Source organism: Halichoeres trimaculatus, unplaced genomic scaffold (assembly GCF_033239565.1).
Source record: "Halichoeres trimaculatus isolate MK-OKI-2021-1 unplaced genomic scaffold, fHalTri1.1 fHalTri1_scaffold_7, whole genome shotgun sequence".
Classification (NCBI taxonomy): domain Eukaryota; kingdom Metazoa; phylum Chordata; class Actinopteri; order Labriformes; family Labridae; genus Halichoeres; species Halichoeres trimaculatus.
In genome coordinates this window covers 30,560,432-30,574,828 of record NW_027437185.1, presented here as the reverse complement: position 1 = coordinate 30,574,828, position 14,397 = coordinate 30,560,432, and the positions used below count along the sequence as shown (strand labels likewise).

Sequence of the window (14,397 nt, the reverse complement as noted above, 5' to 3'; positions counted from 1 at the left end):
CTGCCAAACTCTCTGCTAGAGAGTTTACATCCTGCAATAACTCCTTAGTTCCTCTTAAATTTATTTGTTGGCCTGACAGTTTTAAGAGATCAGTCAGGATAGTATCTGGAAAATCGGGTCCATGCTTTTATCTTCACTTGGCTTGATGATTACTGTAATAGCATCTTTACAGGTCAGAGTCAGAACCAAACATGTTGAAGCAGCGGTCAGCTTCTATGCTCCAAATATCTGGAACAAACTGCCAGAGAATACCAGGTCTGCTCTGCTGAAACTCTCAGCTCAGTTAAATCAAGGTCAAAGACTCACCTTTTTACGGCTATCTTTTATTAGAGTGTTATGACAAATTATTTTATTTTAATTTTTTTTTCTAAGCTGCACAACTCTGCACTGTGACTCCGTGAAGCACTTTGAATTGCCTGAAATGTGCAATGCGAAATAAACTTGCCGTTCCTAGTATTAAAAAAAAAATTCTTCCGTGCTTTCTACCAGTGGTATCAGACTATACCATTGACATCACACTCTGTACAGGAAAAGGTGAAATGAGAAACATAAAATTTAATGAATAGATTTAGCATGTGTTAGGTGGCCCCCAAGTGTCTGCTTTGCTCTTGAGGATCAATTACTGTTGTCAGTAGCTGCGTTTCCATTACTCTCTTTCATAAAAAATAAAAGCAATATTTCTGTATTATCGATACAGAACAATTATGCCTTGCCAATATTTCCATTACGACCAGAACTGTGCACAACTTGAGTAAAGTAGAACATAATGCCCATCCACACGCTGCACTCCTGATGATGCTGATTCTTGACCATTAGAGTTTTTATTCACTGCTCAAACTGTCGGCCGTGATCGCGCTAACTCAAAACAGGCACGAACAAAACACTGAATGAAAACCATCATCTCCAGCTCACATACTCTCACTCACACACACAGACCTCCGTCCCTACTACCTGCTGCTCTCTGAACCGCTCACAGCCGTCCTGCCAGAGTCTGTTTGTGCGGCAGTCTACACGTACAAGGAGGTGAAGGAGGTGCATTGTTATGACAACGTGACATTTTTAAGAAAAAGGTGTTTCCATTACACTTTTGCAAGAAACTTCTATATCGAAACTTCTGAAAAACCACCTCATGAGAGCGTAAAAACTTTTTAAGGAAATTTCAGAGGTTTTTCGAAAATGTGGTGTTTCAATTACCATTTTTTTCAATGCAATTTTTACAGTTTGCGCAGTTCTAGGTGTAATGGAAACACAGCTAGTGTTTTGTCCAATCAGGATCAAGTGTTCAATACAACTAAATTTAGCTGTAAGTGAGAAATTTGGGTAGCTAGCTAGCTAGCTCTTCAACTTGTTTAAAGGTAATGATGGGCTCTGCTGTGTCCTCCAACAGCCAAGATAGTTAAAATGCTGACTGATAAGCATGTTGAAACTTCACTAAACTTCACTGTCACTAAACTTGAAGTTGTTTAAGTTAAAGAAGACTTATCCTTTGTTTTGGTTTCATCATCATAATCCATCAGTGTTTGGAATTTAAGGTCATAATGGCAGGGAGAATTCCTCTTGGCTAAGTCTTGTTTATTATTAGCTATGAAGCTTAAGTACAGGCTCACATTCAGCCATGTCTAGTTTTAATAAAAGAGACACTCTATTTTTCCAGGCTGAGGTCACTCTTAAGCAACAACCTGAGCGGTATCCAAACAACCACAGTAAACTCATGATTATTAATTTCTTTGTTGATGCAATAAAAAGACAGAGAATAAAATAAATGTGAAACATTGTGTGCTCAGATCCGTTAAGTTCTCCCTTACATATATTTTCTGATCAATATGAATCCTGTAGAACAGATCAGCTGTACATGAATTCACTCTGTGTGTGTCCTCTGACTGTATGAACTGTGTGTTGTTTTTCACAGCTCTTTGTCTTTGCTATAAATACACAGGAAGTGAAAAGCTCAGCTAATAGACCTCATGAGAATACCACAGCTGCTTAGCATGCCTTACCATCCACCGCTAAGCTGCATCAGTCAGACACCTTGTTGATACATCTGTTAGGGGCACTCAGACCTGACAGCCTGCTTCCCTTTTTAGGGATCTGGGACCTTGTGGTCACAGCCACAGTATGTTCTGTTGTTCTGGTGGACTCTATGAATAGAGAACATCTCATTTTATTGTGCTCACTGAAAACTTTTTAATGGCGGTCTTGTGACTTTGTTTGATCGTTGACCTTTCAGGAGGCTAAAAGCTAATTCAGGATCCTGTTTGAAACTCAGCGGCTGGCGGCCAACAGGACTCAGAGTTACAGCCTCTGACTGTCACTTTGTTTGACTCAGAGCAGCCAACTTTCCATTAATCACAATGTAGCATGAACTGAAGCACTATCTGAATGCAGCTTGTGACTTGCATTGCTAACATGTTGGTCATGGATAATGTGACCTATTCTAATTCCTGTTTTATCCTACCTCATAAGACCACAATGCCCTTTCCCACCCAACCACATGTCCTCCATGTCCATGGTCTGCCTTCCCATTGGCACTAATGTGTTAACAACAGGGCAAGGGGAATAATCTCTGGTTTATTGTTTATGAATGATTACTGGTGTTTTTACATAAATTAAGTTTTTTAAAATGAATTTTTAAAGCGGTTGATTGATATTTGTTTTTCTGAGCCTCTCAGAAATAATGACCTTGTGTATATCTGGGCTGTTCAGAGTTGTAAATTGGATAACCTTTCCCTTTCTTGCTCTGTCTCCATTTGAACAAACAATTTCCAGATGATAGAAACTTTTCTGGCAACAGGTTGGACTGAATTTGTCTGTTTTTGCTGTACAAATAACAGATTAGTACGTTAAGAGCCTTAAATGGGTTTTTATTTGATCATATCCTCTTAAAGAATGCAATTTTCCAGTCTGTGCAGTGGAAGGGCTCAAATAAAAATGGTTTCATTCAAGATTTTATTCTGAATGTTGAATGTTCTTAGTCTTTATCCAGTTAGTGAAGCCAGTGTGAAACCTGAGAGTGTTGTTAGGTTTGGTGATGAAGTTGGAAAGTCAGAGGAACAAAGGAATATGTTCCTGTTGTGTTAAAGGATGAAATTCTCCATCTTTTCTGGTCCCTGGTCAGATAAATGAATATCTGGTGGTTTATGAGTTTTCTACACATTTCAAATTTTTGTCTCTGAGATAAAAAGTCCACTGCCTGCACCATCCTCACTCAAACCTCTCAGTATTTGATGATGCACATTTCGTGCATTCGTGCTCTGTTTTATTCTGTCTGTACTGTTGTGTTTATTTGTGGATCAGGAGTGCTACTGTGGAGATCATTAAACAGCGTTGGTTAAAGAGAGATCAAGGGTTTGATCCCTAGAGCAGCAGGTGTACCTTCAAGCTATTATTAAAAAGTAATTGACTGTATTATATGTGTAACAGAGCAGCTAAATAGTGTTTTCTGTTTAATCAATTTAGATGTATTATCTAAGGCATTAAGAAGTATTTAATATCAGATTTTAAGTCTGTCTTTGATGTTGATTAAACCACTCAAGAAAATTTTATTCTGAAGGTTTCACACTGAGAAATGTTGTTGTTGTAGCCAGAGGAGAGTTGGCGTAAGATCCAAAGGCCAAACTAAACAGTGATTTCTCTTCAGTCATCTTCTGTTTGTATTAAAGTTTGCTTTTTTGATGTGTAGAATATAATATCACTATATAGTGGAGATGTGAAAAATATTGATACAGCAATATATCACAATACTTTGACCTGTGGAAAACAAATAGATATTTTAAATCTTAATATTTATATTTTTTCAAAATAAAAGTTCATATTTCTGGTAAGTTGGAAATACAATACCTCCTCTGCACCTCCACTGCAGTAGATGGCACTGAAGAGCTCAAAGTATATTTTCTATGTTTTATTCCTAAACTTGATGATGTGGGTTTTGATACCTTAAACATCAATGTTTTCTCACTGTTCTTGGGTTACACCAAGTAACATTAATCAGTTTCACCAACTGACCATGTCTTTCAAACAACTTTTTTTTTTGTCACATTAGTTTAATGTCACAGTAGTTTAAGTGACAAACTTGAGGCACTTTATGTTTTCAAGTTAAGTGTACATATGAAACACTGCATCTGACTTTCAGTATTTTAACCACAATAAAACTGAAATGTTGTTTTCAATCAAATAGTTTACTGTGTAGAATATCCCAATATATCACGATATTTTGATATCACAATGTTATCATATCGCAGTATCAAAATATTGTGATACCACTATCATATCGTTAGATTCTTGCCAATATTCACCCCTATTATGTAAACAAGAAAAGATAACAACTGACTTGATGTCTACTGTGAAATGGATTACGTTTGTCTGACTGAATAACCCCACAGTAAGTCATGGTTTCATCATATATAGAAAACAACAAAATACTACATTTAAGAGGCTGAGGGCTCATTTTTGTGACAATAACCCTCTGTAGCACACTAAGTATTAAATCAATATCTGAGCTGACTTTATTTTTAATGTCTGTGTGGCACAAATACAGTTTAAGGTTGATCTAATGTCATCAGTGTCTGTCAAACCTTTGATAGCCTAAGAGTCGATCAGTAAATCTAAAAACCTGACATGACTCTTAAAAGATTCAGACCTTAACTGTCGGTCTTTAATCAACCAGGCTGACCTCATCGGTGTAGTTATTGATTATCTCTGTTATTGACCCATGTCTCCCATAAAATCTGGACATCATCATAAACCCACAGCTCTCCTCAGTCTCCAGAGAGTCGCTGCTCCTCTTGGTTTCACATCTGAAGCAGTTAAATGGTATTTTAATGACCCTCTGAGTTTCATTGTGTTTCCTGACGCTCCTCTCTCCTCCTGCTGCTCCCTCTCACATTAATGGAGCTCGTTGTTAATGCAGCCTCCATGTTACATCAGGTCACTTTCATTTGTGATAGTTTTGCTCTCCGAGGCTGCAGAGCGTGACGTTTGTCTCTCAGTTCAGCGTTTTGGTTTCCTGTCATTAACTCTGCAGCCTCCACCTGTCTCCACCGGACCTCCTGGAGTTTATTTTCCTTCACTCCCCTTCAGGGAGCCATACTCTCTGACATCACTCCTCCCTCTGTCCAGATGTTGAAACTTGAGCACACCATCCATCAGGGACAGACAGACGAGTATCTCAGCTGACAGAGGCGATGACCCAGCTAAGACTTTCCTAAATAAAGGTTCACACACTCACACACACTCACACACATTTACAGGCTGCCAGCTCCTCTGCTGTGTTCACACTCTTCACTTCTACATCAACATATATTTCAGCTGAAGGCCAGAACTGCTCCATTACTGGATCTGAACACTAACAACTGTTGCAGAGCTTGAACTCAGGGCAGCAGATGTCTGATGTGATAAAATAAAACTGTTAGCTTAAAGCTGCAGCGTTGAGGATGAATCTGAGAAATGTTTTCCTCATCTTTGCTTCAGAGCTTTATGCTGTAACACTATCACTCAGGGGTGCTATAAAACAACATTATACGCAGAAGTGCAGTCAGTCATGTCTCTCCACATCACTTTTAAATCCCATTTGTATGAGTGCAGTTCTCTTACTTTCTCTGCAGTCATCACAAATTTCATACCATATTTACAGGTGGTGTTCTGGTTCATTTTTCAGCAGACAGAGTTATGAACTCAACAGATGACCTCAAGTTCTGCTCAGAAAACTTTTGACCCTGAATTTTTCTTTTGTCAGTTGTTACTTGGGCATTTTTTGCCTTTTTTAGACAGCTGAAGAGTTGGTGGAAAACAGGCTGCAATGAGGAGCACAGCCTCTGTGCATCAGGCAAACATCTCCAAGTGCGAGGCAGAGAACAACCCCCTCATGGCTTCAGCAGACTGTCTTAAATGAAAGCAAACAAATAACATTTCAGCTCTTTTTAACTGATTTCTTCTGAAGTTTCAGTGTCAAAACATGAAGAGAGAGTCTTTGCTTAGTTCAGTAAATTTTAAAGGGCAGTAAACCGTGCTTTTCCACAGTGATGTTGATGGTTTTTAGAGCTTTTAGTTAAAGCGGGTACACACTACAGCCAACCAGTCAGAGACTAAGAGCCACAAAAATTACCATTGTGCTACAAAGAGCCACATTACACAGGTGGTCTTAAGAACATGCTTCCTCTCACACATGACATAAAATGAAAATCAATACATTTCCAATTTTCAAAGCGAGATTTATTGTGTTTGTGTGTTTAAATTTGTATTTGGGGCCGTGTTGAAAACAAATTTATGCTTTTACTGCAGGAGTGACAAAGTTCCATCTATCTATCTATCTATCTATCTATCTATCTATCTATCTATCTATCTATCTATCTATCTATCTATCTATCTATCTATCCATCTATCCATCTATCCATCTATCTATCTATCTATCTATCTATCTATCTATCTATCTATCTATCTATCTATATAGATAGATGGCTATGACTATATGAGTAATTGAGAGGAGCCCATGTAGAGAACAGAAACTGAAACTTGGCATCAATATATCAATTTTTTATATTGATTGGCACACCACTACTCAAAACAGCCTATTTATACATATTTATACTTTTTTAGGAATGGATTGAAGAGCCGCACACCAAAAGGCAAAGAGCCACATGTGGCTTGCGAGCCACAGGTTGGCCACCCCTACACTACAGGATAATCAGGATGATTTTTGTCCTGATCTCCTCCTAATGATCAAAGCCAGCAAAGGCCTGATTGTCTGATGTCTGCAAATGGCATTGTGTGTGATTTTTCTGTGTGGGGTTTGTAGAGTGTTTTTGTCCGGTTGGAGCTGCTCAAAAGGCCTCAGGTTGGAAAATAGTAGATAATGAACATGTTTGATATTTGCGACTGGAAATCAACTCTTAGAGGAGCCTAGCAGGTAGAGTGTGTAATGTCACATGTAATGCAGCAAAGCCAATCAAGACGTGAGCTGACTCAGCTCACTGACCAAAGAGGAAGTAAGAAATTCATCTGTAACACTTGTGACAACTTTACTCACCTCCAGCTCACATTGTTTTTCATACAGTTCATATTTCTGCCACCTCCACAACTTTTTCCATCTTTGTTTTTCTTTATTTGTGTTTTTTTCTTAAATTTTAGAGGCCAAAAACAACCATCATTTCTTTTCATGTTTATCCGTCATGTTTGTTTACACCAAAGTCATGTTTTACTACGCAAGATTTGGAAAATTGAGCATGGAGAAGCTGAAGCTCTGCTGAAGAATCAGTGTGTGGTGTCACTTGAAGATCACAAAAGAGAGATCTTGAGCGATCCGTCTTTTGTTATCATCAAGTGTGTGCTCTCTAAATGTCTTAAGACTTGAAGAATCCTGTAATGTGTGCCGGCCTTCAGATTCTTACTGCCTTGTATCATGTGGACCTCTGATGGAGCCACATTAATGTGCAGCTTCACATCTCTACCGTGCAATAGAGGGGAAAACAAATGTGCGCACAGAGAATTGTAATGAATCTTTCATGGATGGAAACAGATTTTCCCCATTTTTTTATGCTCTGAATCATAAACACACACCTTGAAAAGAGTGGGGAACAAAAAATATTAAGCAGGAAACACAAGTTAGGTTCTTTATCATTTATTTAACACTCACTACATTATTCCAGTTTTATTGCTCTGGATGAAAATGTGTCTATATTGTTGTATTCGTGATGTGACTGTTGACTCTGCTAGAGTGAGATAACAGAGAGAAAAATAGAAATACAAGAAAAAACCCTCCACTGTCTGATAAGTAGGCTGTACATTAAACCTGAGCAGGAGTTTTTCTTGTCTATAAACACATTTGTGTCGATGTTGACATAAAGAAGAAATGCTGTTTTTATCATTTCCTCACTGCGACAGGTTGAAATTCGACTTACGTGCTCTGGAGCTCCCATCATGTAATGTCGTCTTCACATGTTTGGATTCAGAAAAAAAAATCATCCAGGGTTTGTTCCTACATTGTTTGTGTTAGACTTAGAAGTGGTGAAATAAACAAAAGTGGTTTTGATGTCTTCAGAGATAAGTGCCTGAGTAAAGCCTTCAGTGTTTGGACATTAAAAGCACAGTAGCACTCAGAGCCCCTGCTGACTTCTGTTTTGATGCTTCAGTGTTTTTTAGGTCAGCAGCCATCACTCCATTCACTTTAATCAAGCTCTCTGTGTTTGTGTCTTCCAGGACTCAACCCTCTGCCCTTTGATCCGACTACAAACAACGACCCTCTGCAGTTCAACGGCTCCAGCGGGCCTCTGGTGACTGAGTGTCCTCCTCTGGAAAACTCTGCAGAGAACAGCAAGAAGAGGAAGAGAGCCAGCCTGCCTCCAGGTACGGACAACAGCTCACTCACATGTTTCACCACCGCTGCAGGATTACTCAGGCTTCCAAATCCTCACCGGTTTGCCTTCAGCCATGTCCAATTCCAAATGCAAGTGCCTGTAATTCCAGCAGAAAAGCTTTGATACAACCTTGAGATATCTCTGCATGGACTGTGCGTGCTGAGAGCGGCTGCAGAATCCTTTCTTTGGGAGGCAACATGGAGAAAAAAGCAGCTGGTTTCAGTCCCTGTTGTTTTAGGTTAGCTTGCCATGTCCTGAGGCTCAGCTTGTCTTCCCTGTTTGGAGGTCAGACAGCTGCAGCAGGAGGCTGTCTGTTACCGTGCCAACAGCACCTGCCAATCAAAGCTGCATCAGCTACCTGAAGAACACAAACACTGACCTGTCACACAAAGATGGACACACTGAGGGAGGTGTTAGTGTACAAGCATGTCAAGTAATGTGTGATTCTGGTTGGTTGATTGATTGATTAATGGGGATTAGGAAGAAGAGGAGTTGGTGAGGTGATGTTACCATGTTATCCTATTTAATAACAATACGTAATTAGACTGATTTAACATCTTGATAAAGTTAAACATCATTAAGAATCATAATTCCAATGAGGCAAACATCATGGCTAATTTTCAACCAAAATGATACTCAGATGTTTTAACTGACATATTTTGTGACTGTATATGAACGAAACGGCACCACAAAAAAGGATGAAGTGAAATGACAAGTGGAGATATGAATCAACAGAAGACGAAATGTATTTTTTTATTTATTTCGAGACACTCCAAGTGTCAAAAACACAACATCTCTGTCAATCAAAATCACAGCAACAGAAGATAATTGCCAGTCCACAGTAATACAAAAACTATTCACCCCTGTGCTGCTTCATTACTGCAACATTCTCATTTTGGTTTGAATTTGTTTTCACTTGTCAAATTTCCTTTCAGAACTCTGAAAGTGTTGTTTCCTACAGTCACATTATTGTGAGTGCTTTGAACAATCACGCTCATCTAGTGAAAGCAAATTTCTCTTTTCACTGTCTTATGAACAAGATGTTCAAAGAGGCAGAAATACTTCAAACTCAGAACAGACTGTGAAGGCAACAATCGTGACAGTGAATAGAATTCCTTTTTAGTTTTTATGCACAGACTAAACTTCAGATGAAAGCATTAACAGAATTCAACTCTGTCTCGCTGATGGTCTAAACAAAGATGTAAACTTGGTATGAAAAGTAAGACAGTTTGAGTTTGGTAGATTATTTTATTGTTGTATCAACGCCTCTTGGCAATAATTCTTAGGATGTGGTCACACTGGCAAACTGTACCTTGCTTAAACACGCTTCAACCCTTCAAGCCCAGATTGTTTGGCCAGTGTGACTGCAAGCGTGCCAAGCACAAGCACGCGGACAGGAGGTATGATCCATGACATATGATCACTGCGACTGCTCCTCTGGTCAGTCATTTAGAGGGCTGTGTCTGACCAAAAAGACTTAACATAAGTCAGAAAGTCTCTAAAGTTGTAGCAGTGCTCTCTGTTTCTCATTGTGCTGACTGGTGAGATCACGCTTTGTGTTAACAGTCACTTTGCGGTGACATAAGCGGGCCATGCTTGCGCCTAAAGTCTGGTTCATATTGAAGCAATGTGCCCACTGGCCATACTCTCCAGCGGGGGGACGGCGCCGCCAGGGGGGCAATCATGCTTGAGTATGGCACGGTTCGAATGTGTGACTGCACCCTTACTCAGTTGGAAAGCCGGTTTGTTTTCCCTTTAAATTTTGCCACATTTGCATTTGTGGGATGAGCAGTTGAGCTGAGTCTGTGGATTTCACCATGAAAAATTAGCAAAATCTTGTCTGCCAAAGCCAAACAGAATCTTTACTTTTTTCTTTTGTCTTTATTTTGAAGGCTTTTTTTCCTTGATGCTTTGTTTAGATGTCATACTAATTCTAGCAAAGTTTTTCTTCATAGTTAATCATATACTAGGGGTGTAACGGTACATGTATCCGTGCCAAACCGCTCCATAAGGCCGTTCGGTTTGGTACAGTGCTGTATTCGAACGAGTACAGTAAGTTTATGTTAGCCGCTGCACATGGCTCTTTAATAATCACCTGAGTACTCGTCTATGATTGGCTGAGCAGGGAAGGCGTTTTAATATTCATGAGGACAGTGGTCTGCGATTCGTGCTTTGCTATCATGCGCATATCATGTGGACGTGACGTCTCACGGTGAGCCAATCAGAAGATGATTATCGAAGAGCTTCTGTAGCCACAGGAGCTTGTGTCTGAACTGTGCATCATGGCTGCTGCTAACGACCTACTGGAGCTTGAAGAGCCTCCCCCATCGCTGTATAATGGCAAGTTTTTGGTTTAATAAAAATGCTAAACAAACAAATGGTTTGTGTTGTTCCATACTGTACCGAAAATGTACCGAACCGTGACCCTAAAACCAAGGTACGTACTGAACCATGATTTTTTGTGTACCGTTACACCCCTATCATATACTGTATAAAACATGGATGTAGCCTCCACGACATCATCCATCTGTTTCTGATACTGCGAAATGAAGCCAATCCGCGGACGCTGCAAAATTTGATATGGCGCTGGTTGTGATTATTTTCGAACAACTGCAGGGCGTCGGTCAGTCACGTAACCTGAGTTGTGTTTCTGATTGGACAATCAATCGATCCTAATAACTTCTAAACCACCAAGTTAGAAAAAATGTACTTACTGTACAGCATGTGCCGTTAGTGAAATCAGCGTTTTAGACCCAAGCTGTTTCTGAACCAGGCTGTAAATATGCTTTTTAACGCTGTAAAAGTCTGTTTTTATGGCTGGGCGTGTACATGACTTGCAGTCTTTCAGCAGCCAGCCTCAAATGGATTCTCAATGAACAGCAACTTTTAGCACTTCCACATAGGCTTCATTTTTTGTCATTGTCAAGCAGCACACCGTAAAGACTGACTGGATTTGTGATTATTTATGATAACAGGAAGTGGGCTCCAGCTTTGTGTTTACTTTAACTGCTGTGACCTGCATACTTCCTGTTAGTCAGAACATTAACACAAGCAAAGGTTACACAGCTTTAACTGTGACACTGTGTAAACACGCAGGAGATCAGCGATCACATTTCTCCCAACCCTCAACCTTTTTATAGAAACATAACTTAGAGTGTTGGAGCGCAATGAAAGAACGGCTCTGTGGGGAGTCTTCTTTTACAGCTCAAACATGACTTTTAAAATACTTATAACATTTCGACATGGAAAGCAGTTATGTCAGATGGAGGAGGGCATGTGTCATGATCTCTCCTTTCACTCCAACGCCTTTCCTGTCAGAGGTTTTTGTTCTGCACAGGAGAAACTAAAAGCACACAATTTAAATGAGCAGTAAAGCCCAAAACAAGCCCCTCTCAGGGAGAAATGCAGCTTCTAAAAGCCTGTTCCTCTACCGCCCCAAGCTCAGACACTGAGAGCATTTTTGCTGCAGTAAGTGGGCTTAATCTATTTTACTTAAGGACATACTGTATAAACACTGATTTACGTAAACTTAAGCCCATGCCTGAAGAATGAGCTGAATAATGAAGACCTTTAACAGCTAAACAGTGTCAATCTGACCCGACTGTCTCTGTCAGCTCCTCTATTCTTCAGATGCTTCGGTGACTCATTATCAGCCAAGTCGACTGAGTCTCGTTAAGGGATCCTAATGGATAGATTTTTCTCATTATATCTGACATCACACTTTTAACAATCCATCACACTCCATAACAACACACACACTCAGTTCACACTCAGTTTAAACTGCTCACAGCTCCATTTTATTTCAATCACTGATGAAGAATTTAAGAAGGCAACAAACGCGCCGTGTTTGATGTGTCCTGAGAGGAATCCCTGTCATTTCATACTTAATGCCACCCTGCTGACAGATAATTAAATAATTATCTTCAATCCAACAAACAAAAAGCCAAACAACACACAAACAGATCGGTGATGAGGAGCTCTTCACCTCCTGTAAACAGTGACAGGAAACGTTTGAAGTGACATTGATATTCAGTTCACTCTGCCACATAAACAGACATTATTCATCAGAGTCCACTCACTTCACTTCACTTCACACGCACACACACACTTCATGTTTTTATCCAGCTGAGTGAAAACAGCTCCGGAGAAATTAAGTTAATTGAAAATCACGTCCACTCGAAGGAAGTGTCCACTTTGTTGTGACCATCTTCCTCTTTTGTTGTTCAACTCTGCTGTTTCTATTCACCTCTTCCTAAAGTTAGACACATGCACCTATTTCTCCTTTATATCGTTTTCTGTGTTTATGTCCCCTGTCAGATATGTGTGTATTAAATAACCCACATCAAGCGGTGCCTTTGGGCAGAAGACACACTGCAGGGATATTCCTCATTCAGTTTTTATTTCATTTCTTGAACACAGCCAGAGACGACCGTTTCTCCTCGTGTCCTGCTGCGTTGAAGCTGCATGTGGTGGAGACAATGAGGTTTTCAAATGCTGCTGTTTGTTTGAGTGGAGCTGGATTTTCTGACCTACGGAGACTTTAAATGTCAGTTTAGAGGCTAAAGCACAGGCTGGCCTCTTGTCTTTTACTAGTGTGATATCATGGCTTATATACTTGTTTTTTTTAAGTGGTTCATTCACATACTGGTTTGTCTCGGTGATACAAGACAAATGTCAGTCCTTGTCTAAGAATAAAGGGCAATCAATATCAATAAATTGTGAAAATGACGGCAAGATTACAGGAAATGTTCAAACCCTTTAAGCAATAATCCAAGGTTTATGTAAAAAGCCATAACCACAGGTGTCTGTTGTTTTGTTTTTTTTAACTGACAAACAGCTGCTGACTTACCAAGACATTATGCATGACGTCAATTGGGAGTGGGGGGAAAAATCGATATATCAGGATTTTTTATTTGACAATATCAAAATCAGGATTCTTTTTCAAAAAAATCTTTTCATTTTCCAAATTCATTTTTTTTATTTCAGTCTTTGTTTATGAACTGGATTGGAAAAAAATTACCTCTTTCCTCCAGCAGAGAATGAAATGTTTCTCTCTGACTCACGTGATGTGCATTTTATGGGAAAATATGGCTCCTGATATAGTCTGTAGACATTATCATCATTTAACTTTTTCACATGGTCTGGTGTTAAAAATGCAAATTAGAAATTGTAAATATCGTAGAATCACAATTTTGATTGAACTGGCACCTAAAAAATTGTAATAATCAAATTAAATCTTTCTTGTCCTTGTAGGTATTTCTTTATGCCAATAAAGTGTTTTATCATTGCTTGTACACTCACTGATCTGACCCTGATACAGACAGCAGGATAGATCTGTTGTGCTCATCTGTTAAACTCGAGTTAGAAAACCCAAGAAACATAATTTTCTGTGTCAACTTTATATTGAGGCAAAGAGATTAAGAATCAGTGCTTCCCTACTCGTTGAGCAGTTAAGAAATGTCCAAATATGGACTGAGCCTCTTATTGTTTATCTCCCATACTTACCAAACATTCAGTGACTCACTCAGAGTGAAATGTTGCTGTGGAGTTACTAAAGGTCCAGAACTCCATGGGGAACCTTTAAGGCTGACGGTGATTTTTCAGACCAGAGCGAGGCGGGCCACGGCTGTGGGAAGCAAAGGTCCTGTCAGTGTTGGTAATGAGGTTTGTTTTTGCTTAGTGCACAGCTCTGTGCCTACAGCAATCCTTTACTAACATCCTGTAACCTCTGCAGTCACTTTCAGGTCATTACGCGTAAAAACACCCACTTAAATCAGCTGTGGTTCATGAAGAAATTTCATTTTAGAGACTGTAGGTGTTTTTCTGAAATGTGCCAAAGGAAGAAAACGTTGTGCTTTTGGACAGTTTCAAGCCTCTTTGTACCAAGGTTGTTTGAAAGGAGAAAACGGTGAGTAGTGATAGAACTGAGACATAATTTCCAACCTGAGGCCTTGTGTATTGATTCATCCAAACACTTTCAATGCCAGGGTCAAAGAAATGCCCTCACTGATGTTTTCTCTGTGCATGAAAATCATTGAAGTAAATTTGA

General features: G+C 39.5%; 1 protein-coding gene across 3 annotated transcripts in view; it reads left to right on the top strand.

The window, feature by feature from the left end:
- The window catches only part of LOC141793342 (ecto-NOX disulfide-thiol exchanger 2-like), a 159,521-nt gene that overhangs the window by 64,122 nt on the left and 81,002 nt on the right, over positions 1-14,397 (top strand). For all 3 annotated transcript variants that reach the window (XM_074673964.1, XM_074673966.1, XM_074673965.1), the window contains one exon: positions 8,191-8,337. In XM_074673964.1, coding sequence (XP_074530065.1) covers positions 8,191-8,337 — 147 coding nt within the window. The remainder of the gene's footprint in view (positions 1-8,190; positions 8,338-14,397) is intronic.